The 27,360-nt window shown below is 44.8% G+C and overlaps 1 protein-coding gene across 1 annotated transcript in view; it reads right to left on the reverse strand.

The window, feature by feature from the left end:
- HDGFL3 (HDGF like 3) overlaps window positions 1-26,912 on the reverse strand; it is a 56,795-nt gene extending 29,883 nt beyond the window's left edge. Inside the window, exon 1 of the mRNA XM_048866396.2 lies at window positions 26,287-26,912. Within this exon, the coding sequence (XP_048722353.1) occupies window positions 26,287-26,370 (84 nt within the window). The 5' untranslated portion in view covers window positions 26,371-26,912. The remainder of the gene's footprint in view (window positions 1-26,286) is intronic.
- Between the last annotated feature and the right edge of the window lie 448 nt (window positions 26,913-27,360).

Genomic DNA, 27,360 nt, shown 5'->3' on the forward strand with positions numbered 1-27,360 from the left:
ACCTCTCATGTCAGCTATTGCAATTCCTGTATCTTCCAGCTTTTTAAGAAGCACATTTGTCATACCAGCTCCTGTAGTATCATCAATGTCAATATATTTTAGAAAATGCTCTCTGACAGTCACCATTGCAGGGACATTTTCACTAGGTTCTGTTGTTGTTACAAAATGTACCATTAAAGTCATTTGTTCCGTATGGCTGATGTCAGGTGTGCAGTCCAGAATAACAGAGTAATATCTTGCTGACTTCAGATCTGCCACAATCTTCTGTTTGACTTTTGTTGCCAGTAACTGTATGATCTCATTTTGAATTGTTTTTCCAAGGTAGTTGTGTGTGTACATTTCTTGGGTGGTGACTCTTCTTAGATGCTCCTGGAGTACAGCACCAAACTCAGCCATCAGCTCCACAATTTTAAGGAAGTTTCCATTGTTTGGCACATACAGCTGATCTGAAGTGTCACACTACGCTAGGTTTTGGGTAGCAAGCATTCTCACAAGGGCAATGAGCCTTTTCAGAACATTTTGCAAGTAAAGAGACTCTGATGCAATCTTCTCTTGATGCTCATCATCTATGGTGGCCTTTAACCTTTGTCTCATCTGAAGCTCTTTCCACCTATGGAATGCTCTCTGGTGATTTGCTGCCTTCTCATGGCATGCCAGATTTCTAGCCAGATTTTTCCAGTCCTTTGTTCCTGTAGAACCCAATGTGGCTGGAACATTAGACTGGAAGAGTTTGCAACAAAAACAGTATGCAGCATTCTGGGTTTTTGAGTATATAAGCCATGGCCTCTCCACTTTGTCACCATTGGGGATTTCACACCAGTAATGTGTTGGATGGAAACTTCTATTTTCATTGTCTTTGGGGAACACGAAGTTTTTCACTTGCTGTGGCCCATGCAGTACAAGGAAGTCCCTCAGGATACTGCTCGAGTGGGTCCACAGTCCTGGATCATCTAGACTTAAGGAACTAAACTCAGCAACAGCTGTTTCTTGCCCCTCCACCACTCTCTTCTCTGATCTACACTTTTCTTCAGGAATGTGCATGGTTACATCCATTTGAGATAGAGATATGGATGCTGCAGTAGCTGCCAGGTTACCCGCACTCTGACTAACTAGAACATCAGGCACCTCCTCACATCCTCACCGGGGCCGGAAGGCTCACTGTGAACATTTGTGTCTATATATCTCAGGAGAGCTCCTTCCTGCTTAGATAGAAAAGCTTCCTTTGCTTTCTTTCTTTTTCTGAATGCTGCCCCAGAGGGGCGTTTTCTTCTTTCACTCATGACTGCTGTTCTGTGCCAGCTATAGAGGCCCTCAGCACTCAACTGAAGGGGACAAATAAGCAGGCTGGTAGCAGGGCCTGAGTGAGGGAAGATATCAGCATCTTAAGGGCCTAACTGGCTCCTGCTACTTCAGTTGACTGCCTGTTCGCCTCAAGTGGGTTCAGGGAAGCAGCAGGAAACAGGAAGCTCCCTGAGGAGCTGGTGTTAATCAGTCCAGGCTCCTGGGGGTGCTAGAGAGGTACATAAGGGGTTCCTCCTTCTCTCTCTCCCTGCAGCTCCTGCTGTTTTCTGTTGTTCCCTCACACCTTTTCTCCTGCCTGCCTGTTATGTCTCTTGTGCCCTCCTTCCTCCAGCACAGCACTCCACCATCTCTGTGCATCTAGAGCAGAGAGAATACATGTGCACCAGCAGTAGACACAATTTTCTACGCTCTGGGTCCTAGTGGTGCCCCCCTCCTCAGTTTGCCTCATGGTAAGGCCAGCCCTGACTATGCCAAACCAACTTGATTTCCCTCTCTGACAAGGTAACTGGTTTGGTGGATAGGGGGAATATGGTGGACATAATATACCTGGACTTTAGCAAGGATTTTGACAGTCCCACATGACATTCTCATAAGTAAGTTGGGGAAATGCAGGTTTGGTAGAACTATCATTAAATGGATACATAATTGGTTAAACAACTGCAAACAAAGAGTAACAATTAATGGAATGATGTCAGATTGAAAGGAGGTCTCAAGTGGGGTTCCACAGGGGTTTTTTCTGCGTCCGGTGTTATTTAACGTCTTTATTAATGACCTGGATGTACAAATAGAGAGCATACTGATCAAAACTGCAGATGACACAAAGCTGGCGGGGGGGGGGGGAGGGGGGGTTGCAAACACTTTGGAGAATAGAGCTAAAATTCAAAGGGATCTGAATAAACTGGAAAACCGGGCTATCCACAACAAAATGAAATTCAACAAAGACAAAGTGCTATATTTAGGGCAGAAAAACCAAATGCGCAAATACAGAATGGGAGATAACTGGCTTGCTGCTGGAAGCACGGCTGAAAAGGATCTGGGAGTTGTGGTGGATCACAACCTCAACATGAGTCAACAACGTGATGCTGCTGTAAAAAAAGCAAATGCAGTTTTGGGTTGCATTAACAGAGGCGTAGCATGCAAGTCAAGGGAGGCGATAGTACCGCACTATTCGGTGCTCGTTGGGCCTCAGTTGGAGTGCTGTGTCCAATTCTGATCACTGCTATATTAGAAAGGATGCAGAGAAACTGGAAAGGATCCAGAGGTGAGCGACAAAGATGACCAAAGGGATGAAATGCAAACCATATGAGCAAAGGCTGAAGGAACTGGGGATGTTTAGTTGGGGGAAAAGGCGAGTAAGAAGGGACATGGTAGCCCTCTTCAAATACTTGAAAGGCTGCTATAAAAAAGATGGAGAAAAATTGTTCTCTCTTGCCGGGCAGGACAAGAGAAAATAGATTCAAACTACAGCATAGCAGATTTAGATTAAATCTCAGGAAAAACTTCCTAACTGTAAGAACAGCTGGACAATGGAACAGACTGCCTAGGGAGGTTGTGGATGCTGCTTCACTGGAGGTTTTCAAAAAGAGGCTGGATAGCCATCAGTCTTGGATGGTTTAGATACAACAAATCCTGCATCTTGGCAGGGAGTTGGACTAGATGACTCATAACGTCCCTTCTAACCCTATTGCTCTATGATTCTAATGTGATGCTCCACTTCGTTGTGAATGGACACAAACATACTAAAGATGAGGGAGGGTGCAATCTGCTCCATCTTCTGCAAATTAAATGCAGCCCCCAGGCTCCATCCAGAGTGGCTCCCAGTTTGACACTCTTGTATCAGATACTATTTGGGGCTTTGGTCACACACTTAATTTTATTCCTTAAGGAAGGTGTAACACAAAATATGCCTGCTTGCCCCTCACTTGCCTGGGTTGTTAGTGCATGCCTTATAGCTACAGAGTATGCTGGGATTACTGAAACACTCTTTTTCTTGAATTGCAAGCAGTGAAAATACTCCTACCTTGAAAAAGAACATACAATTTCTGTCCCTCAAAAGCACTGATTACAAGACCCACAATGTTGCAAGCTGTCAACCGATATCTCTTTTGTCTGTGCCTTTCACGGTGATGGAGCGTTTCATTCTTCAGTGCATCTCCCTAGAAGTGGATTCAATACTCAGCGTTGAGCAACCAGACTTTCTGAGAGGTTGGAGCACCTAAGATCAAGTGCTAGCTTTGACAACATTAATCGAAAATGGCTTTCAGAAAAATCTGAAGATGGGAGCCATATTTCTGGACCCGACAACAGCATATAAGAGTTTGGCACATGGGGCTCTTAGTCAAATTGTCAAGAGCACTCCTAGCATGGGAAGTCATTGACCTTCTCTGCAACAGACATTTCTGAGTGCACACAGGAGACAGATTTAGCGCATGGAGAAGACAAACCAATGGTCTACCTCAATGCTCTGTGCTGCCACTGACAACTTTCAGCCTGTACACAAACAACCTTCCACTTACTGAGTCCCGCAAGTTCATGTACACAGATGGTATTTGCCTTAGGTGACCAAGCACTGTCATGCCCAGAACTTGAAGATGCCTTAAACGCTTACTTCATTAAGATGGCTGAATTCTGTAGTCAGTGGCATTTACAACCAAGTATAACCAAGACAGTTTTGAGTGTGTTCCACCTTTACAGCTCCAGAGCAGCCCAAGAACTGGACATCGTTCTCAATGGACATCACTTGAAACACGAATCCCACCCAGTTTAACACAGACCAACCCCTATATAGATCTCTTACATGTTTAACCACCTGAGGAAAACTGCGGCTAAGGTGAGGTTTCATAACAACCTTCTAAGCAAATTGGCCAGCACTTCATGGGAAGCAATTGCTCAAACTCTCCAAGTATCCAGTTTAGCCTTCTGTTACTCTGCAGCAGAATACTGTGCTCCATTCTGGTTCCATTCTTCTCACGTCAAGTTGGTTGACGCACAACTATATTCAACTATGAGCATCAAAACTGGGACAATTCGACCCACACCAGTCCTGTGGCTCTCAATGTCAAGCAACATCACTCCCCCACACGTCCGCCATGAAGATGCTACAGCCAGAATAGCTGAGATGTTCAGGCCAAACTCAAGCCTACTACGATACACAGACCTCTTCTATCACCCAAAAGCACACTTGTCATCGAGGCACCTATTGTGGGCCTACTTGCCCTGCCCAGATTTCTCTGTGACATCAATGTGGCAAGAAGAATGGTCTGCAGCTGATGTCAGAAACCAGTCTCTTATAACTGACTCAACCATGCATGTGCCAGGCTTTGATTTGCCATGATGCTCCTGGGCCCTTCTGAATGGATTTTGAATGGGCCAGGGTCAGTGTGCAGGCAGTCTTCACACGAGGCCAACAAGAAGATCCCACATGCGGCTATGGCCAAAGGCAGTCATTGTCTCACATCACTGACCACTGCCCTCTGACCAGATCTGATAGTGGGCTGAGGCCTGTGCACTTCGCTAATGAGTCTACCACAAATTGCCTTGACGAGCTCTGATCCAATAAGATGACAATGGATTACAACATTGTTAGTGCCTTGCAACACAATACTGTTTTGATATCAATTCTACTTCAACACTACAGTGTATTCCAGGGGTGTATTTGTCATTCCAACAGGAATGGACAGACACCTAACAGACACATGATGGGTAGCAGTGTTTTGCAAGGGCCGGTGCAGAGCCTACTTATTTAAAAGCACAGGTGCAAACGTCCACACCAATGTAGCTGTTTGCAAGATCTGGGCTATTGTTAGTTTCACAGTTCAGTCACTTGGGTCACATTCTTTATACTCTTATTTACTAATTTGTGTAATACCTTTCACGGAATAAAGGTGTTAGTGGCCAAGGGTGAAATTCACTCTGGAGACAAAGGCACTCTGCAACAGATGCACTAGTGCGGTATCACTCGAGTGGCCACGTGAAGGGGTGGCTTCTGCAGCCCCTGGATGTTATGGAGAAAGTCTTTGCACTGGCCCATACAGACTTGTGTTGAAGACAGGCTGGAGGAGGGGCCACAGGATTCATGATGACGTGGCTCTCATGGTCCTAGTGTCCAGTGTGGATGGCCTGCAACTGTTATTCCAGCCCAAAGGTTGGAGTGGTGACTCCAGGGGAGGGAGGAGCTATGTACTGTAGTCTTGCGTTCTAGCCTGGGGAGTTCCAGAATGGATTTTGTCTCCCAAACTAAAGTCTCTCCATAAAGCCCAGTTACTCTTGTTTATTTGCAAGTACAGTAACTCCTCACTTAACGTTGTAGTTATGTTCCTGAAAAATGCAACTTTAAGTGAAACGATGTTAAGCGAATCCAATTTCCCCATAAGAATTAATGTAAATAGGAGGGGTTAGGTTCCAAGGAAATTTTTTTTTTGCCAGACAAAAGGCATTATGTACATTTTAAATAATTTTAAACAAGCAATTTAATACAGGTATAAGTTTTAAACAATTTTAAACAAGCAATTTAATACTACAATCATCATTGCTGAGTATGAAGCTTGGTTGAGGTGGTGGAGTCAGAGAGTGGAAGAGGGTGGATTGTCTGGCTGCTCCTCTTGCTGAACTTTCGGAACTCGAAAAAACACATCTAGAGATTGTTGTTTTGCTTTACTTTTTTTTTCTTGGTAAATTTCTTTATAGCAAGTCATTAGATGACCAACTCCCCTAATCACTTTGGAGCTGTCAGGATCGACATCACTTAACCCTCAGCCCGCCCACTTCACCCCCTCTCCCAAGCCCCCACCCTTGACCCGCCTCTTCTCCCTCCCCACCTCCTCCCCCTTTATTTTGCATGCTGTGTCCTCGCTCCTCCTCCCTCCCTCCCTCCCCTCCCTTCTGAACACGGAAAGCCAGCTGATTGCTGCGGGCAGGAGGCAGGGAAGGGAAGGGGGAGGCGCGCTGAGTCCTTGCTCCTCCCCCCTCCCTCCTGCCCACGGCACTCAGCTGGCTTGCAGCATTTAGGAGGCAGGAGGGAGGAGCGACGACTTGGCACGCATGCTCCCTCTCCCGCCTCCTGACCAGGGCAATCAGCTGGTTTGCGGTGTTGAGGAGGCAGGGGAGAGAGGGGGAGCCAGCGCGCTGAGTCCTTGCTTCTCCCCACTCCCTCCTGACTCCGAAACAAGCCAGCTGATTGCTGCGGGCAGGAGGCAGGCGGAGGAGGAGGAGGAAGGCGCTGATCCGTGGGGTCTGCCAACGGGTGGGAGGCGCTGTGAGGAGGGGGAGTAGAGAGGCTGCCAGCTGTGGAGAAAGCAGGCAGCCAAACAACATAATAGTGGAGCATTGCACAACTTTAAATGAGCATGTTCCCTAATTGATCATCAATGTAACAATGAAACAACATTAACCAGGACGACTTTAAGTGAGGAGTTACTATGAAGTGAACTGCACCAACATGAACCCAACATGGAGGAAAAATTATAAACGCTAACTGAATAACAATGAAATTGTAGAATGAAGTGTGACTGTGTTTAGCTTAGATCGAATGATTCCTTGTTAGCCTCCCAGTAAACTCGAGTGGTAAAATTAAGCACACGCTTAATGGTTTGCAAGATTGGGGCCTTAATTTGCAGTCCCCCTCCCCTCCAAAAATGTTAATATATTTATATTTTCCTATATAAAATACATGTTATGTTACATTTATGCAACCTGACTTTAGACAGCCTTAACTTAATCTAATTTGTTGTTTTTCCATGCATGTTAATATTAAATATTATAATTGTTTTTCCTTTAAAACAGAAATGACATACATAGTATGCAAGAGAACTTGGTTTTCACCATGCTGCTACCACAGTAGGTGATCAAAAACATGTTTTACATCAGTTTACTATTTCGTTTCATACAGCAGCTGTGAAGAAACAGCATATTACACTAACTCATCTTGTGCAAATGACTAGGCAAAGGCAATTACATAGAGAAGAAGGCATGGTTACTAAGATATATGTTTGGAGCTGATAAGAACATCAGGGAACACTAAACGTATATAATTCATGCTGGGATCCAAATACTGTGCTGAATTAGACCTCATGCATCTCTATGGAGTTCAGATGTGTGCCTGTACGTCTGCTTTCACCATTTTAATCCCCAGGGTCTCTCATTTTGCTACTGTAACCCACTGGTGAGTGTGTGTTACAGGTCCTCCTCTGTGCCTTTACAGCGAGTATATAGAGCCAGGGGCACGTTAGCTCAAGCTGTAACAAACTATGCTTTTTAGCTCTGGCTGTCCCCAGTTCAATTCTTCAAGTGTTGGACAAGATGGCAACCATCTCATTATGTTGGTCTTCCAGACTATAAACTTTGGGGCAGAAATTATATTGATATTTGTGTCATGTACAAGGCCAACCCTATTGTTGGTGCATGACAGGTAACTAACAATAACAACAATCATCATCTAGCTGCAACTGCCGTAGAAGCTAACTTCCAATTGAATCAACTCTTTCAATACCTCTAAGGGTATTGCCACTCTGGAAGATGAGATATAAGTCGAGCAATGTCACAGTGGTTCATCTCTCTAAAGAGACTGACCTCTCATCATCACCATCGTCTTCTAGCCTAAGTCCCATCGATATGGGGTTGGCTCTTTGAGTCCTTCTCTGTTTTGAAGAAATTCCTTGGAAAATCCACAGCAAATCAGATCCTATTGTATAACATCCATCCATCTAGTTTGGGGTCTTCCTATCCATCATATTATTATTATTATTACTATTTATTTGCATTACTGTAGTTCCTAAGAGCCCCAATCATGGATCAGGAACTCCTCACAATATATTATCCCTAAAATATTTATTGTCTTGCCTTTCAAAATCTTTACAAGCACTGCTGAGCACAGGGCTTCACAGTATGCACCAAACTGGTAGTAAGTATTTGCAGGATCAGATCCCCTCCAGAATAATAATGTGGCAATCATAGCAAGAGAATGGATTCATTCATAAGGCACGATATTGTATAAGAGGCCTCGCAAAATATTGGTACAAAATGTTAACAGTGTTTTAATGAGGAGCCGATGTCTGATAAATACAACCTTTCTAATGTTTTCACCTCTTAATATAGGAATTTTTGTCATTTTGACAGAAGCACCAATTTAAAAAAAGCTCCTTCAGAAACCTGACCCAAATCCTCCAGAAAAACAAAAGCTCCAGGACAGACTCATTCGAACAAATGCAGGGAAATCCAAATCTTTTAACCTACAAAAGAAGCTTGTTATCAGTGCTACATAATTGCCATTTCTCAGTTTTCAACCACAAGGGCTTACTAACTTTCTTCAAGCTGTAAACATGTGGCAAAGAAATGTTTGCATTTGCATCAACAGGGCAAATAGAGATAAGAAGTGTGAACACTGGTAAAGAAGGAAGACCCTGAAAAAATAGCTATAGTTAAAGAGCTGGGAAGGGAATACTTGAACAATGCGAACATGCGTGAATCAGTTGGTCCAGATGATACACAAAGGGAACCACTGTCTATTGAGTTTGCTGGACCACTGACAATTACTTTTGAAAAATCATGGGTAGTTGGAGAGGTACTGGAATAAGCAAATGTCATACTGATTTTCATGAAAGGAAAGAAGAGTGGGTGCATTTTAGACTCCAGCTTTGCAATACACATGCAGAGCCTGGCACCTGCATGCAGCTCCATTGACTTCAATGGAGCTTTATACAGGCAGGGCAGTCTGCTTCCACAGGCAGCATTGCAGGATCTGGTCCTTAGACTATAAATTCCCTGGGATAAGTACAGTGCTCCTTCCTCCGTATGGCTCACAGTGCCTAGCGCACCAGGGCACCTCTCCTGAAAACTGATCTGCACTGACTGACCACTATGCATGCATGAAGGGCTGAGTAAAATAATGGGAGAGGTAAAAAAAAAAAAAATCAGCAAACATCTGGTAGGATAATGGAAAAACAAGTAATAGGAAGCATGGGATTATGAAAAGCAAGACAAACATGAGCCCCTGATATTGCAAACACTTCCACATATGAGTAATCCATGAATAGATGTAATCTAATTTGACTTTAGATAACAGCACCTCATAAAATCCTTAGTGAAAAATGAATTCACATTGGCTCAGATAGAAACAGTGGCATCTGGACTGAAAACTGACTAATAACTGATTGATTTAAGCAAATGATAATGATAAAAAATAAAATCATAAATTACTCAGAGGAGGTGCCTGCTTTGAGTGGGTTCACTATTAGGACCAGCCTCCTTTAATAGCTTCACTCGGTTCTGGAAGAGGGAGGAAGTGATAGTACACTGGGAAAGTTTGCAAACACCAGTGAGGACAAAGATTTGATTCAGCTCTCACACCAGCATAAACATGGAGAAACTCCACTGAGGCCAATGGCATTAACAACAGTGTGAGAGTAGACTCAGGGCCCTTGACCAACCTGAACTGTGGGCTGAAAATAACAAAACAGAAATTTTGTTTGGAAAAGTGAAAGTGAAGGCAATCAGACACCATGCGAGGGAGATATCTGGGAAGCAGCAATGCTGAAAGGGGCCTAGCGAAGATAGCGGTGTGCAGGTTAGACATGAACTGGCAATGTGATATGGCTACAAAAGAGGTCAGCGCAATCTGGGCTTCTTGGCCAGATACACAGCCTGTCACAGAGCAGGGAGTGTGACGGAGTGTATCAACCCCACACTGGTGAGGCGAGGGTTAAGGAGCTGCCCTGGACGAAGGAAGCCATGCCCCCTCACCTCTGCTGGGCATGCTCCAAGTAGCTGGAGCATTCAAAAGGGAGCAGCTCAGCTCAGTCTGGGCTGACTAAGGAGAGCAGTTGGGTTCAGCAGCCTCCTGCTGAGATGCCACCAAGATTCCAAGCTGCTGGGACTGAGCCTCCCACCAAATTGCTGGAAGCCTACCAACGACGAAGCCAAGGGCGACGACTCACTATCGCCTGGGAAAGGGGCTCCAGAGATGAACCAGGGAGAGAGCCAGGTGGGATCCCAAGACCAAGCCGTGACATCAATGGAGGTACAGAAAACAGGGGTAGGAAGTGACCCAGGGAGCGTGAGTAAGGGTACCAGACCCTATGCCATGTATATGGCCTACTGCTTTGTAGCACCCTGGGGTCGAAATCTGGTGGAGTAGGGTGGGCCTGGGTTCCACCCCGCTTGGGACAATAGCCCCTAGGCAGAGCAGCCCTGGACTCTCACTGTTGGGTGATGTTACCGTGAGCTGTAGCTGCTAGGCAAGCGGCCCCAGACACTCACCACTAAGTGGTACTGCCAGGCTGGGGCACACAGGCTGTTCCCAGCAGGGAGGTGACAGTTACGCTCTCTGTTGCCCTGCTGTGACCACACCTAGTACACTGCTCCAGCTCTGTGCACCACAATAAAGTGAAAAGAATTTACAGAGAAGCAGCAAAAGCAATGCAGGGGCTGGAGAGACGGATAAACAAGTAATGATTAAGGGTGATCGTTATCCCAGTGCAGAGGGACCACATACAGCTGTCTGCATCACTTCCGCTCTTGGGGGCAAACTGCACCTCTGCTTTCATAGCCATGGAGGCTTCCTTGGCAGCAGAACTGGGGTGGTCTCATGGTATAAACTGGAGGGAGGGGAGGGGATAAATCATATAGCTCCCTTGAAAAGCAGAGACCAAAACTTCCTGGGAGCATCGTCCCTATGTCTAGTTTTCCCCAAGCGTCCTAACAAACCAATGTATAGGAAACATTAGGTCTAACATATTCTCCTAGCTCCTCAAGGTCCATTTGCAAACCACCACCCCTGCCGGATTTACTTCTTTTCTTAGCTTATAACTATCTCCAGCCTTGCACAGAACCCACCTGCGCAGGGTCCCATTTAATCAGACTAAGGTATGTCTGACTCAAAGTACTTTCACACTTGAACTTCCATTTTGGGTTAGGAGTCATACATATTTATGACTGGATTTTTCTCTCAAAACAATACCCATGCTATTTATACTTGGGGAGCTATACAGTATCCTGGCTAGTAATAAGAGAGACCTTGAAAACCCATCCCACAAACTGCAGCACTAGAGGGATTCATGAAAACAAAAGGTGTCAAAATGGTGCCAAAGGTGTCAAAATGCAATAGTGCCCACTGTTGTCCAGTCCATGAGCAGCCAGAGACCCAGGCACAATCCCAGTGTGACACAACACTCCATATTCTTCATATAATATTATGATGATATGAGTATGGTATAATTTTGATGTATTTTATGCAATGTAGGGCATGTGAGAGATCATTGAAAAGGTTATGATTTGCTGAATCTGATTATCCTATTCGTATGCATGTATCATTTTTGTATCTGGAGTTAGGAATATTGACTGTGTATTTGTATCACAAATATGTTTACACCTGGGGAACGCCCACCAGCCAGAATGCACTCAGTCTAGATGGCTGGCTGGGAAAGGCCATTAGAAAAAACAACAGGCCTTAGAAAAAGCTAATCTCCCACTGGGGATCCTTCCTGAGGATGCTACAAACAGCCTCCAAGTCATGGCTGCTATGACACTACAGGGGCATGTGACCAGATCACCTGGTACTGGACTCCATCTTGGAATACCAGTGTTCTTCCACTGACTGGGCATGGGAACCAAGCTTGGAGTCAAAGGGTTCCCACCATATGCAAAAGCTATTTAAGGCAGGGGAGTGAAATCATCATGGTTCTTCACTGACTCTCCACCCAAAGGAGACTCTTGGAAAGACCTGAGGAACAAGGACGGAACTGCAGGGGAAGTGCTGGACCCAGGCTAGAGGGATTTCTAGCCTGTGAAGGGAATACCTGGGGTTTTAAGCTGCAAGCAAGTGCAGCTTTCCCCTTAAGAGCCTGCAGCTAGCTTAAATTATCATTTAGGGTGCGAATTTATTACTCATATCCAATCTCTTTAGTATATTAAGCTTAGGTTGTGTATTTGTTTATTTGCTAGGTAATCTGCTTTGATCTGTTTGCTATCCCTTATAATCACTTAAAATCTATATTTTGTAGTTAATAGATTTATTTTTGCCTTGTCTAAAACCAGTGAGTGTGGGAGTCATAACTTGGGGCAAAAAGCTGTTGTACATTTCCTCTCCCCATTGAGGGAGGGGGCAAATTTCATGAGCTTACGCTGTACAGATCTCTGTGCAGTGTAAGACGGTATAATTTTGAGTTTACCCTCCAGAGGGGTGTGTGCACTTGAGTAGCTGGGCAGTTCCTTAGCTGAAGCCTTTCCATGTAGAGCTCTCAGCGTCTGTATGTAGCTGCAGCTGGGTGCGTCCCTGCCTGTATGTGTGCTGGCGGGGGCTTGAGGTCCTGCAGCAGTACAGTGTAAAGAGAGCCCAGACTGGTAGGTCAGGCGGGCTCAGTGGTACCCCAGTTCCAGGTGGCATCCCGGGGGGAACCTGTCACACCCAGGTTGTGACTTTTTTTAGAAAAACAAAGGTGTCCATGGTTCACTCCGCATACTTTGTGCTGCTTCAGTGACATAGAACAGCTGCAAACCTGACTTACCTGGCCAGCTAAGCTAAGCGATGGCTGCTGTGTGTCACAGAACAATGCAAAACTCCCAGAGCTTCCCAATTAATCAGGGCCAGTGTGTGGATCTCCTCAATAATGGACTCTGATACTCAGCCCATTTGCATCTCTTCTGTCTTTTCTGAATGGAGCCTTTCAGCCCACTTGTTCTCATTTAAGGCCCTCTGTCGGTGAGTGACTGAAAGCAGACTGACTGCGCTGTCCTGCTGTGATTCAAAGGCATCAAAAGCTGGTAGCCTTGCAAATATGGATGGATCTGGTAGCCCAAATTTTCTCACTGCTTTGCCAGCTGGCCTCTTGAGTAGAGCAGGCGTGGGGACAGAAAAGAACCCAGGTGGAACTCATCACAGGAGAGTCTATGAGGCAAATGTGCAATTGCCCCAACACCATCCTCTGGGATCTCTCTGAAAGGAAAAAATGTAGAAACTGGTCTTGGTTATAGATAGATGGGAATTTGTAGAAGAGACAGTCTAAGAATACCAGTCTTCAGGCCAGAAGCTACCTGTGCTATCTCATTGACTTCACTGGCACTTCATGGAGGAGGCGGGGGAACTGAAGGAAGAGTTTTACCTACTGAAATTGTTCCTTTTGTATCCCTTGCATGCTTTTCCGTTTAACTAGCTACACTGGTGCAAGCTGGAAATTAGCTGTGCCTTTTGGTAAGCTGAGTCTCCTCTGCCCCATAACATGGTATCTGAGTCTGACAGTTGCTGATGTGTTCCCATGCAATCGCATTTGTAAGTAGGCGCACATTACGGGGTCCTAAGAGCGAAGGCAAGTGTATTAGCTTCCTGGGCTCGAACATCCTTTTATGATTAGCATCACTGCCTTCCCAGCAGTCCCAACCAGTTCAGTGCAGTCTGGTACCTTTTCTCCATCTCATGGTTCATCTGTCTTTTTTCCCTTTCTTCCCTCACTTTGGCTGGGTGTTATATATACACACATTGCTTTGTTAACTTATGGTCTTAAGGAAATTCCTTGGTGTATATAACATTCATGGCTTGGCTTTTTCTCTCTGGTGTTATATGGTGCCTTCAGTTCAGGCTGCTAAACGAAGCTGGCAGTTAGCTTCTCTCTAGGCTTTTACATGCTGCTGCAAGGCAAAATAACCTGTTGTTTCCAGTCTGTATTTTTAGGGCTGCAGCTGTACGCTAATTATCTCTCCACGCTGGTGTAAGAGGCTATTTAAAGGGATTTAGGGATATAATGCATTTTCATAAACATATTTCTCCAGACTTATACCCCTTCAACCTGGGGGGTTTGTATTGAACATAACACTGCAGCACGTTGTGTCCAATCTTTTATGCTGACTTCTGAAGGCATTTGTAGACTTTAGGGAGGTCTTACTAAAGGCTGGGAGATGAGTATTAAATCTTGCTGAAATCCAAGAACATTCCGTGTCTTTTGGGATCAGCAGTGATGCAAAAGATAATATATGGGTTGACCCAGGATCATCTGGAGTATGTGGGACTTTGGAATGGAGAAATGGGAGTTACAACATAGCCATGGAAGTCTGCTATTTTATGTTGCTGTAGTATTTATTCTAATTAGTTACTTTCTTTTTGTTTGTTTTCAGCACAAGAAAAAAAACTACAGGTTTATGTGGGTCCTTCAGCTTCCATGTCAGACAGTAAGAGAAAAAACAAAGCAAGACTGGAAATGAATCTGCACTTTATTTCCAATTTCTGTATCAGGTTTAGAAATAACAGTTACAAAAAATTATGTAAAACACTCTGAAAAATCCAAAGCCAGTAATGAAGAGCCTTTTCTGAGAGTAGGAAATGAGGGGAGACTGGATCGATTTCCTCCTTTAAGTTTTAGAAGGTTTGCCTCATGAAACTACCTCTTCTGCCAAGTATTTCTTGGACTCCTTTAAAATACTGTTTATTCTAGTTGCTCCTCTTGTGAATCATCCAAACTACTGGAGCCTTTTTTGTTGATGCTGCCTCCGTCAGAGTGCACAGTTAAATGGTGTGCTTTCATTGCAATATGCACCACCTAGATTTTAGGCTTCTGTCTCTGGTATATGTCACTAAAATATTTTTCACAGACTCATAGAGGTTAGAGATGTAAAGGACTCATTAAGTCATCTAGGGCTAGATCTGTAAAGGTATTTTGGTGCCTAGAGATGCAAACAGGCTTCCAGGCACTTTTGAAAAATCTCACTAGGTGCCTATCTGCATCGTTAGGCATGTAAATATCTTTAAAAATATGGTCCCTAGTCAACATTTTGCCAGTGAAGGATTGTTCCTTATGGTGTATTTTCTAGTTGTTGTTACCATTTATTATGCATATTCAAGTAGCACTTAGAGGCTACTACGCTAGCCCACATGTAGAAAAGGTCTCTTCCACAAAAGGGTTTACAGTTCAAATTAAGATTTAAATCTCCAAAGCGAGTTGCTTCTCCATCACTGATTAATCCATATCACTGTCAGGAAGCCCTCTTGATCTTTCCTCAAAGGACAATCATATATCATTTGAAAGTGTTTTTTATCCCCAGTCATATTGTTGCAAGCTATTATAAACATATGTTTCTACATGTTAACACTCTTCTTTCTACATTTAGTGTAACACAACATTAAGGTTGGGAAATCAAGCACTCACTAGCAGGAAATGCAAAGTTAAAGTTGAAAGCACAAACCTTAGCGTTGTTGCCTACATTTACATTAGTTTGTACAGCACTTAGCACCACAGAGGCTAATCTCAGTTGGAGCCTCTAAAAGTTACTTTAATGCAAATAAGATATAATAAGAAGAGGAATTTATACTCTGCCAGTATCATCATACATTATTTGTCAATTAACAGAGCATGTGTCAATTATAATATAAACTAGCAATTTTTATACCTCTCTGAAGTGAGTTACAATTAAGTACATACAGTTTTGAGAATCTGATTCACTACAAATTTCACTCAGGAGACAGATTAACCACTAGCATAAGCAAGCTTTCCATGCAATTGCGTCCACTTACAACTATAATGGCTTTAACCTGAAATCCACAAAGCAAGTAATGATTGATGAACATCAGCTCAGTAGTGTTAAAGTTATGAGGGGAAAAAAGGAGTCCAACAGAAAACTTAGTGCTAATGTGTAAAAAACTTTCAATACTCATAGCTTCAAAATTATTGAACCAATATCCTTCATTCTTGCCTATTCCTTGAGTTCACTCAGATTTACAAAAAAACATGCCATGGTTAAACAAAATAGATTCAGCTACCGTTATTTGTGTACAAAACTCTCACCTGAGCACTTGGAGATGGTTATTTAACAACAACAAGCCATTGAATTTTTTTAAAAAAAGATGAATTTTGCCGAAATTTCCCTTGAACAGTTATGTCTGGACTGAGTCCAACCATGGAACATTTCAGTCCAAAAGGGAATTTGTTTGTCAAAAGTTAAGAGCAATTTGAAAAGGTGTTTTTTCAAGAAAGTTACATTAAACCTTAATTATAGCAGTCATTACTCTTCCCTGCCATGACCCTCAAATAAATTCTGTTTTAAAGCATGCTTCAAAACAGAGCACAAGACAAAGAGCGTGAAATTAGAGGAGATCCAACAACTCCCAAATACAGGGAAATTTACACTTACATTTCTCATTATATTCAGCTAACAATATTAACTATAAATACAATGAACCACTGACGTCAATAAAAGAGCATCCTCTTACATCTGCTCCAATATCTGAAAATAAGGCTTAAATTCAGATTATCTAAGCAAAATGTGCAAAAAGTCTTGAAGGTAAGAAAGGGTTCCATAAAGGGCTTATCTCACTACATTTGACACGTAGAACATCGGGTGTAGCCACAGGAGTTTTGCATGCAGAACCCCTTATAATGCAGGAGCTTAGTAGCTGATCATGAAATCATGGCACAGATTGATCCAATATGACAAAATAATGAAGAAAGCCTACCAGGGAATATCGTTTGCACAATTCTGATAGTGACAAAGGTGTAAGATAGTGTGACAGGATACTATTAGCAGCACCCTGGTCACTGGGTTTGCTGCAGCACAGGGAAGAGTACAAGCTTAGTTGAAGCCATTAATACACTTTCTGTTGAGGGATTGTGAGCACCTAGGTGATCATCACTGAGCTAATGAAGTATTTGGAAGGATCAGGATATAAGTGGGAGGAACAGGAAGCAAGGGGCAGCTCAGAAAGTGAGCCTAGGCTGAGGAGTGAAGGCGGCATGGACGCCTCTCCTTGCTGTATACCTGCATTACATGGTCTTACTTTGTAACAAAAGAATACACACATACACGTTGGTGAAAAGATGACAACCTGGTGTGCGTTTGTGACCGTGAGTCCATGCAAATTGGACAGGCAGTGGAGTACGCTGGGTAGTGGCAGAGGCGCCCTGTGACACGTGGGGGCTTCTCCAGGATTAGTAACTCCCTTAGCTGAGGAGGAGACTTGAAGGGGACCTGTGCGAAGGCAGAAGATCCAGGCACCACGGACAAGACACAGCGCTGGCTAGGGGAACAACAACAGGAGATGCGGAAGACCCAGCAGACAGGGATGCAAGCACTTCTGTGTTGGCAAGTGCAGCCCCAGAAAACGTTGCTAGCATTCATCAAGGAGCAGGCCCGGGGACAGGAACAGCTCCTTTAGAGGCTGGTGAGCTCCAGCGAGGGGACTGGAAATTGAAATGTGGGCCTGGTTCTGTGTAAGATGGCCCCGGGGGATGACTCTGATGCCTTTTTACTACCCTTTGCACAGGTGGCTACTAGCACTTAGGCCAACCCCTTATCTGGGAAGTGAGGATCAGGTAACCTATATTGCCCTGAGCAAATACACTAGACCAAAGACTATGATACGCTGAGGACTGCTATTTCAGACAGAGTCGGCCTGTCTGAATACCACCAAATATTGACAAATATGCCAAAAATTCAGGGCAGCCAGCTGGAACGGCAGGATATGTCCCAGGGCCTTTGCACAGAAATGATCAGACTAGGCCACCTGATGGTTGCATACAGCTGGATAGACAGCACCAAGGCCCCAGTGGACTCCATTATTCTGGAGCAATTTAAACAGCGCCTCCCTGCAACTACATGGGTCTGAATTTGGAGGAACCAGCCAGAATCATTAGAGGTGGCAGAAAAATTAACAGAGGAGTCTGTGGAGGCAAACTTTCCATGGAAAGAGCTCCGTACCCTTATAATCAACGGTGAGGGGAAGGTTGAAGAACCTCATACAGCAAAGCCTGGGAAGGGGATGCAAGGGGCAAACAATGATGGCCCAGCCGCCCACTACCAGTACAAGGGCCAAGGACACATAAAGAGAGACTGCCCCTGCATGAACTGTGAGTTTGTGGAGTTCTCTGGGTGGACAGGCCTAGAAAGGGGACCTGAGATAAGAACAATTCTGGTTGAAGTAGGTTGAAGAACGACAAGGGGTGCTATGAATTCAGCGGCAATGAGTTCCCTCATATGGAACACCTTGGTTAAGCTGCAGTAGCGACAAGAGGGGTCAATGATAACTATTTATTATATACGTGGGGAAGAGAGCCCTTATCCCATGGCGGTTATCCCATTGGAAGTAGAAGAAAAGTGTAGATGGCAGTGAGTAGGGCTAATAAAGTCTTTGCATTAGTTGGTAAAGTTAACAACAGACTGGACTCCATTTGCTTTATGTAAAAAGGGTTGATGATGGGGGGAGGGACCCCAACCGATGGGTCTGCGCAAAAAGCTCACGAGTGTCGATCCTTCCAGGTCCAGTATGTGACAACAGACAGATGGTAACAAGCTCAGAAAGATGAAACACACTGGAAGACTTGAGGGAAGGAGGAGGAAAAGTTGAGAAGGAAAAAGTGAAGCCAGGAATGCTAGATCAGGGACACCTAGAGAAGGAGGATGGAGGCTCAGCCAACTCCCAGGAGGAATAAGTCCTGGGCAAGGCTCAGGATGGAGAACAAGCTGAAGAGAGAGGTGGGTCGCGACAAGGAAGCCTTGGAGGGTGAACCTACCCTGATAGGCCCAAACCAGGACCAAGGTAAGTCAGGGGAAGACAGGGATCCCGAAAATGTGGCTCTAGAGGGACAATTCATGCAGGTAGATATAAACCATGAGCCAAGTAAACTGGAGGAGAGATCAGTGAGGTGTGACTGGTGCAATGACCTATGGGCCGAGGTGGAGATGTGGGGAAAACCTCCACCCTCAAAATAAACTTTTTGTTGGTGGAAGGCAGGAGACCATCACCAGTAGTCCATGGAAGGCCAGCTGCAAAAGGAACAGGAACCTCTAGTAGAACCCCAGCCCCAGAAAGAGGGTGGGGCACGGGCAGCAAAGAAGACCTCTTCCAGAGGCAAGAAAAGGCCTCAGGAGAAATAAGTGGGAAGGTGTGAGACAGGGCACAACTAGTAGCACCCTGGTCACTGGGTTTGCTGCAGCACTGGGAAGAGTACAGGCTGAACTGAAGCTAAATATACACTGTGTTGGGGGACTGAGCAACTGAATGGTAATCACTGTGCTAATGAGGCAATTTGGGAGGATGTAAGTGGGATGAACAGGAAGCAAGGCTCCGCTCAGAAGGTGAGCCTGGGCTGCGGAAAGAAGGTGGCATGGAAGTCTCCCATTGCTGCATGCCTGCATTACACTTGTTACTTTGTAAGAAAAGAACAAACACCCACCTTGGTGAAAAGGTAACAACCTGCTGTGTGTTTGTGACCGTGACACCATGCAAGCTGGCCAGGCAGTGGAATACATTGGGTAGCGACAGTGGTGCCCTGTGACAGATAGATAATGAGAGGGAGGAAAAGTAGGACTAGGCTGAGAGTGATGAAGAAGGAGGAGATATAAGAGACTCAGATTTAGCAGCAGGGCAAAAAGTGATAGCAGAAGACCAGAGCAACAACAAGGGGAGGCTGGAGAAAAAGCACAGAGTGATCTTTAAGCAAATAGGAAAGGACTGGACAGGTCCCAAATGGCCAAAGAGAAAAGCTCATAGATTGTAACTGGTTTTGGCATTAAAATATAGAGAAAGATCTGTTGTCTGTTTTTGATGGGCTCTTTGAAGTTTTCTGGATCTAACTGATTTTTGTCTGTCATTCTTTGCCAAAAAGGATAAACTCTGCCAGGGAAACCCTACCTTCTCTTGTCCTTTGTCCAATAAGAAAACAAATGGTCTCTTTAAAATATCAAACACTTTAAAATGTAGAACTGTACTTCCATGATTGTTTGAGGGATTGATATTTCCAAGATGCCATACATACAAACTGTAGTTAGTAAGTTGTTGTTAGTTAGGTATCTAGCATATTAACTTAATGTGTCAAAACCAGGGCCCTGGTCCTGCCCTAGAATCCATCAGTGAAGACACTGTGACCATGCACAGTCCTGTGGGATCCACTAATGTGGACTTCTACTTCAACATCAGGGCCATAGTTTGTTTCTAAAATTTCTTTGCATGTGTCTTAAATGCATTTTTCCACACTGTTCTTCACTGTTTTATTGAAGAGTGAAAATTAAGACTGCTGGAATTATTTCACCCCCTGGTAGTTTATTTTTTTAGGTTCTTTAATACCATAGTATTAACGGTGTTACTCTTCTAGGCAACAATCCAACAAAGCACATGCTTAACTTTAACTTAAGTGCCACATTAGGATTACTCAGTGCTTAAAGTTAAACATGTTTTACGGGGGTTTTTGGATTGGGTCATAGTTAACAATAATTTTTAAATGTGTTGGGCTGGAAATTACCAGCCTACCCTTGTATTTTATTAAAATAATTTCTGCAGCTGAACATATCACAGACAGTGGTCCCCATTACAATGCCAGAGTTTACTAACAGTTACTGGCAAGAGGTATCGATCAAACACGGATTCCCTAAAATGTATAAATACCTCAGAAAACCTATCTTCTTTAAGCGTGACTCTTGTACATGTACCAGGCAGCATCACATGTGCTGTCAAACATATCTAACAAATATGATATACAAGGCACTATCAATATAAAGCAACAGCAAGAAATTATAAGGAGAAGGAGAGAGATGTGGGTCTAGAAGAGAAGAAATTCAGATTCCCAAGAGACTGCAAACTTTAGATTAGTTAGTGTAACATCATCACTCTAAAGGACATACTTTCGCCTAATTGAGAAGTGAAAAGCATCTAAACCTTCTATGTGTGGCAAATTAAAGTTTACTGCAATACCTCTTTAGATCTCTTTTGTACTGTTCCAAACCAACTTAACCATCCTTGCACAAGCTATCTGAGTCTACCCAATCTCGTTCTCTTATCCCGAGCCACGTTATTTTACATTTAGTTCAATGAACTGCATAAGTCACTTACCTGGGCAAACTCCTACATTATTCAGGTCATTCAGAATTTTGTTCCTCTCTTTACATTTGCATTAATGGTCTCCTTATTTTTTAATCACCCTCATATTGTGTCATCTAATTGCTTATTATTTCTTCAGGGCCACTGATGAAATGAACACAATTATTGATTTTTTGTATTCTTCCTTTCATTTAATCTTAAATGGCTAACCAATGGCCAATATTCACCCTTTCAACAAACTAGAAGAATATATCTGGAAGGTGCAATGGATATTTTTCTATGAGTCTAGTAATGATATGGCCCCCATCTTGGTAGTAGCTGAGCAAGTCACAAACGTTAATGACTTTATTGACACAACACCCTTGTTAGGTAGGGAAGTGGTGTTGTTCCTATTTTACAGACAGTGAACGGCGGCCCAGAGAGACTGCATAACCCAAGGTTGCACAGGTAGCCAATAGCATAGCTGGGAACCAAACCTGTATTTCCTAAATCTCAGCCTAGTACCTCAACCATCCGAGCATGCTTCCTCCATGCATACTAAATGCCTCTTCCGCCTATGTAATCAATGTACTGTCAGGGCTGGATCCTCAGCTGGAGTAAATCTGCCTAGTTCCATTCACATCAATGGAACTTCACTTGTTTACATCAGCAAGGGCTCTAGCCGCTTAGTATTTATCTCATGGCTGTAAGTGCTACACACATCTTATTACACCAAACTGCTACTCTTCTTTTTGATACAAGATTGGACTTAATCCACTCACATAAGTCACCTTAGATACCAAACTTACAGACTTTGGCCCAATTCCTGCCATCCCTATTCACTGGCCCCAATGTAGGTTAATGAGAGTTTTGTCTTTGAGTAAAGACTGCAATATCAAAACAGAGAGAAGTCAATATGACTTCAGTGGCATCTTTCATATTCCAAGTATCCAAAAGTGCCTTACAAAGACGGGTTTTATAAAGCGAGACTTTACAACAGAGCATGGAACGACCTGAGTGACTGTCAATTGGAGTTTTGACTAAGGACTGCAGGATTTGGCCCTTTGCAAGTTATTAATTTGTGAGATGATGCTCAATATCATAAGCTAGTGAAACTCAAGAGTCACAGCGTGCCATCCGTTTTTAAGCAGAGCTCCCTATTGGTTTCTCTACACATCAGCCACTTCTACCTCTTCTCTCACTGTGCAGAATGTTGCTCTTGCCCACACATCTTGATCTTCTTCCTGCTGAAGCCAATAGAGTTAAACGGCAGATTCATATTGGTAAGAGGCTGGCTTAGTGTCAAAGCTGGCTACTCACTTTCTGTCCTGCTTTAATACAGCTCCACTTCACTAAATACAGGTAACTATTTTGCCCTTCTATAGCACTTCCTGCCAAGGACCACCGAGTCTCAACACGGCCTCTGAGAGGGGCCATTGCAACAAGAAATTATTTAAATACAGCAATAAATAACAAACCCTTTGGATTACTAAACCAGTATTTTTAAAATAAAATATGTAGCTTTTTTATATGTGAGTTTAAGGATCAAGCATACAAATGGTTTATAAATGTTATACTGCAGTATATACAAATCTGAACTTTGATTATACAAAGATCTTCGGCTTAAGCAAAACCTCTTGATAACTGGGGTTCAGTTAATGAGGGGAGCTGACTTGCTGTCTCACCTGCAAAAATCTCTACTTCTCTCCTCACTTGCATGACACAACAGTCTCCTTGGAGCACAGTGAAGATTAGTGTAAACCCTGTGGCCTTAGCTTCACATGGAAAAAAGGTGTGTTGTTAACTTGTGTTCGCTAACACAAGGTAAAATCCTCCTGAAGACAAAGCAGTCTCATAGCCTTTACCTCAACCTGCAAAACTTCATGTTAAAACCATAGATGACTTTGTCTTCACTGGGGTCTTCACTTAACAACACAAGTTAACAACACACCTTTTTTCCTAGTGAAGACGTATCCTGAGGGACAAACTTTTGACTAGCCTGCTGGACACACAATCAAAGATGTGTCCATCTGTGCTCAGTGTATGATAAAAAAATAAAGAAAAGTTTGCTGAAACAAAGAGCCCTATCCTGTTTTCCATTTACTTCAATTAGTTACCATATGTTAGCTAACACGAGTTAACAACACACCCTCTTTACACATGAGGACAAGGCCACAGGGCTAGTCTTCACTGTACTCCAAGGAGAATGTTGTTGCATTCAAGTGAGGAGAAGAGTACAGCTTTTCTTAGTAAAGTCAATGGGAGTTTTGCCATTGACTGCAATGGGAGCAGGATCAAACCCAAAGCTGGAATTATCTGAGTTGTTAAAGTCACTTGCTACTCCATTTTCAGATTAAATTAAACCATTATTTAAGTAAGAAAGAAATTGATTTAAAATAGACTCCATCACCGTTAGCATGCTGTTGGCCATCACAAGCAGATATAAGAATATAAATGCTGATCAGAGACATTAATTACGAATACAATGTGAAGTTTAGACACGGATCACTTGATAATTACCTGTTCTGTCCATTCCCTCTGAAGCACCTGCACTGGCCACTATCTGAAGACAGGATATTGGGCTAGATGGACCTTTACTCTGACCCAGTATGGCCATTCTTAAGTTCTATGTTCTTATGCCTATTCACAAATGAATTTCAGCCCGCTCTGCCAAAGCAATTGGGTGTGCTTCCTTATTTCTGTTCCCTTTAACATTTAGCATCCTCTGATTTTTCCCTTCTCTATCAACCTTCATTTAAGCCTCCGATACTGGTTTTCCCTCCTTGTACTGTGTCTACACTCAACTCGCACTCTCAGTCACACTCATAATGACCCTTGCTTCACTTTTCACCACTTACATATACCCTTTTCTCAATGTTTTCTCAAGGGCATTGGTAAAGTCCATGCTACCTTGACCCTGCTCTCCTGTACTTTCCTGCACGATGTGTACAACCCTTTATAATGCATCCGACGAAGTGGGTATTTACCCATGAAAGCTTATGCTCCAATACGTCTGTTAGTCTATAAGGTGCCACAGGACTCTTTGCCGCTTTTACAGATCCAGACTCACATGGCTACCCCTCTGATGCTTAACCCTTTATAAAGTTCAAGCTCTCGCAGATCATAAACACCAACAACTTTCTTTTACTTGTGAATGAAAACAGAATGCAGCTAACATAACAAAGTACACCATGGTGACCAAAAAAGGGGGAAGAGAAGGCTGTAAGTATGCCATAGTATCAGATCGCCCCTGGGAATGCCCTGCTCTGTTTTGTGGCTCTCCTGAATATGGACATTAAATATACAGTGGGATGCTTATTTGGTTGCCAAATGCCCATGATGCTTTTCCAACTCAGTTATTTCAAACCAGTTTATAATCAAAGATGGGAAAGGAATAATAAAATAAAAAATTCACAACCCCAAACCACCACAAAATAAAAGGTTTCAGAGTAGCAGCCGTGTTAGTCTGTATTCCCAAAAAGAAAAGGAGTACTTGTGGCACCTTAGAGACTAACCAATTTATTTGAGCATAAGCTTTTGTGAGCTATAGCTCACTTCATCGAATGCATTCAGTGGAAAATACAGTGAGGAGATTTCATAGAATCATAGAATATCAGGGTTGGAAGGGACCTCAGGAGGTCATCTAGTCCAATCCCCTGCTCAAAGCAGGACCAATCCCCAATTTTTGCCCCAATCCCTAAATGGCCCCCTCAAGTATTGAACTCACAACCCTGGGTTTAGCAGGCCAATGCTCAAACCACTGAGCGATCCCTCCCCCTATTTATTTTCACACAGAACATGAAAAAATGGGTGTTTATCATGCACACTGTAAGGAGACTGATCACTTAAGATGAGCCATTACCAGCGGGAGGGGGGGGGGGGGAGAAAACCCTTTGTAGTGATAATCAAGGTGGGCCATTTCCAGCAGTTAACAAGAACATCTGAGGGGGGGGGGGGGGAGAGAGAATAAACAAGGGGAAATAGTTTTACTTTGTGTAATGACTCAACCACTCCCAGTCTCTATTCAAGCCTAAGTTAGTTGTATCCAATTTGCAAATTAATTCCAATTCAGCAGTCTCTCGTTGGAGTCTGTTTCTGAAGTCTTTTTGTTGAAGAATAGCCACTTTTAGGTCAGAAATCGAGTGACCAAAGAGATTGATTATTTGAGCATAAGCTCCTCACTGTATTTTCCACTGAATGCATCCAATGAAGTGAGCTGTAGCTCACCAAAGCTTATGCTCAAATAAATTGGTTAGTCTCTAAGGTGCCACAAATCCTCCTTTTCTTTTCACAAAATAAAACCAGCCACTGCCTCACAAGCCCAGAACTTCTCCACATGATCAGCTCCCCAATGAGCCTGCATTTGGAGGGGCGCGTGGAAAAAATGGAGGCCATGTAGACCAACTCCTCCTCTCAATTAATAAGTTGCATCCTTCCGGATTGTGTCCATGTTTACCACTAATCTCTTTGTAGTAGACCATGCCTCCTCCGCCCCCTGCAGCCCCAAATATGGTGTATTCCGTGCATCAAGCACCCTGCAAAGAGTTGTTGCCTAAATTCTAGGCCTTGCTCTCCTCCCATGTGTGTTTCCCATGCAGTGGACACTTCCTGGGCTGAGAGAGAGACAGATCTGGCCTCCTGATGGCTATGCCTGTTTGTCTCTTTCTCTCTCCCTCTGTGGCTTCATATTGTGGGCAAAGGCAGCTTTTCTGCAACTGCCTGGAAATGTGCATGTGGGAAGGCTGGCGGGAGCCCTCACTAGTGGGGAGGGGGGGAACTGTGAGAGGGGAGGGCGTATAATAAATGGCATCATTATCATGCAGAGCTGCCAACTCCCCATAATAATAATTTAGGTACAATCCCCACACGCCCCCTCCCCTTCTCCCAGGACGGGGGTGCGGGGGTGCGGAGAAATCTGCACATTCAAGCAAAGATGCACAATAATCCAGCGGGGAACAGACACCCGCTCCCCTGTCGCTCCCCGCCGCGGCAGGCATGGAGGGCCGGGGCGGGGGGGGTGGTCTGTGTCTGCGGCTGGGCTCGCAATGGACCCAGCAGCCGCCGCCGCCGCCGCCACACGCCCCGGGAGAGGCAGAGGAGAAGCAGCGGGGAAATGGTGGGGCCGGGCCGGGCGCTGCGCTGGGAGGAGGGGAGGGGGATCGGGCTCCCTGCATTGCCCCCCACCCACCCCCCGGGCCGCGGCCCCGGCCCTCACTCACCCTGGCCGGCCAGTGCGGGTAACCTTTCATCTTGGCGAACACCAGGTCTCCCGCCTTGTACTCGCGGGGCCTCGGACGCGCCATCGGGAGCTTCCCTCCGCCGCCCGCCCCGCGCCCCCCTGCACCCGGCCGCCCCTCGCGGGGTGCGATCCGCCCAGGCAGCGGCAGCCGCAGCAGGGTCGGGCCCCCGGCACCAGCCTCTGTCCCCGGCGGCGGCAGAGGTGGGGGGGCGTGTGTGTGTGTAGCGGGGGAGGGGGGAGGCCTTGGACTCAACCCCACCGGCCCCCAATGGCTGGGATCCCGCTGCCGCCGCGGCAGGGCCCGGGCCGAGGCTGGAATCGCCCTGCGGGCGGAGCGAGCCTGGCCGAAAGGCAGCCCCCGGGCGAGCCCGCTACACGGCCCGCGCCCCGCGCTCCATCCCCGGCGCCGCAGCCTCGGCAGCCGCAGAAATATGGATCCTTCTCCTCCAAATTATTCCTCGGGCAGCGACCGAAAACAACAGGATCTTCGGGTGGTGATTTTTTTTTTCCCTGCTTTCCCTTCCTGTTATTTTCTAGGTGCACGGATCCGTTTCTAGGAAAAACAGCAGAGTTCAGAGCGGCTCAGTCTGCTCGCTGGTTGCCTCCCTGGTTGAGGCGCGGGGCTCTCTCTTTATGCACCGTTTCCACGGGGGGTTGAGGAAAAAGGGAAAAGCCGGATCTAAGTGGATCCTGCCAGATCCTTGCAGCCTCCCCAAATTCCACCACTTAAATACAAAACACGTCCAAGCCTTTCCTACTGCACTAAAATAATCTGGACCCCCTCCCCCCCGTGTGCCCTCGTGCCACAAAGACCTGGATCTAGGAAATGGAGCTTGTTGGTGGTTGGGCCTGAACCCCCAAATTCCACCTCCCAAGTATAGAACACATGCAGCCACACTCCTACTGCACCAAAATGTCACGACTGCAGCGCATCTCAGCGCTGCAAAAACCTGGATCCAGAACATGGAGTACGGCACTCCTGGTCCCCAAAACAACAGCCAACATTCACAAGAAATCCAACCCATTCTAGTGCACCAAAAAATTCCAGACCCCC

This window comes from Caretta caretta, chromosome 10, assembly GCF_965140235.1.
Source record: "Caretta caretta isolate rCarCar2 chromosome 10, rCarCar1.hap1, whole genome shotgun sequence".
Taxonomy (NCBI): Eukaryota; Metazoa; Chordata; order Testudines; family Cheloniidae; genus Caretta; species Caretta caretta.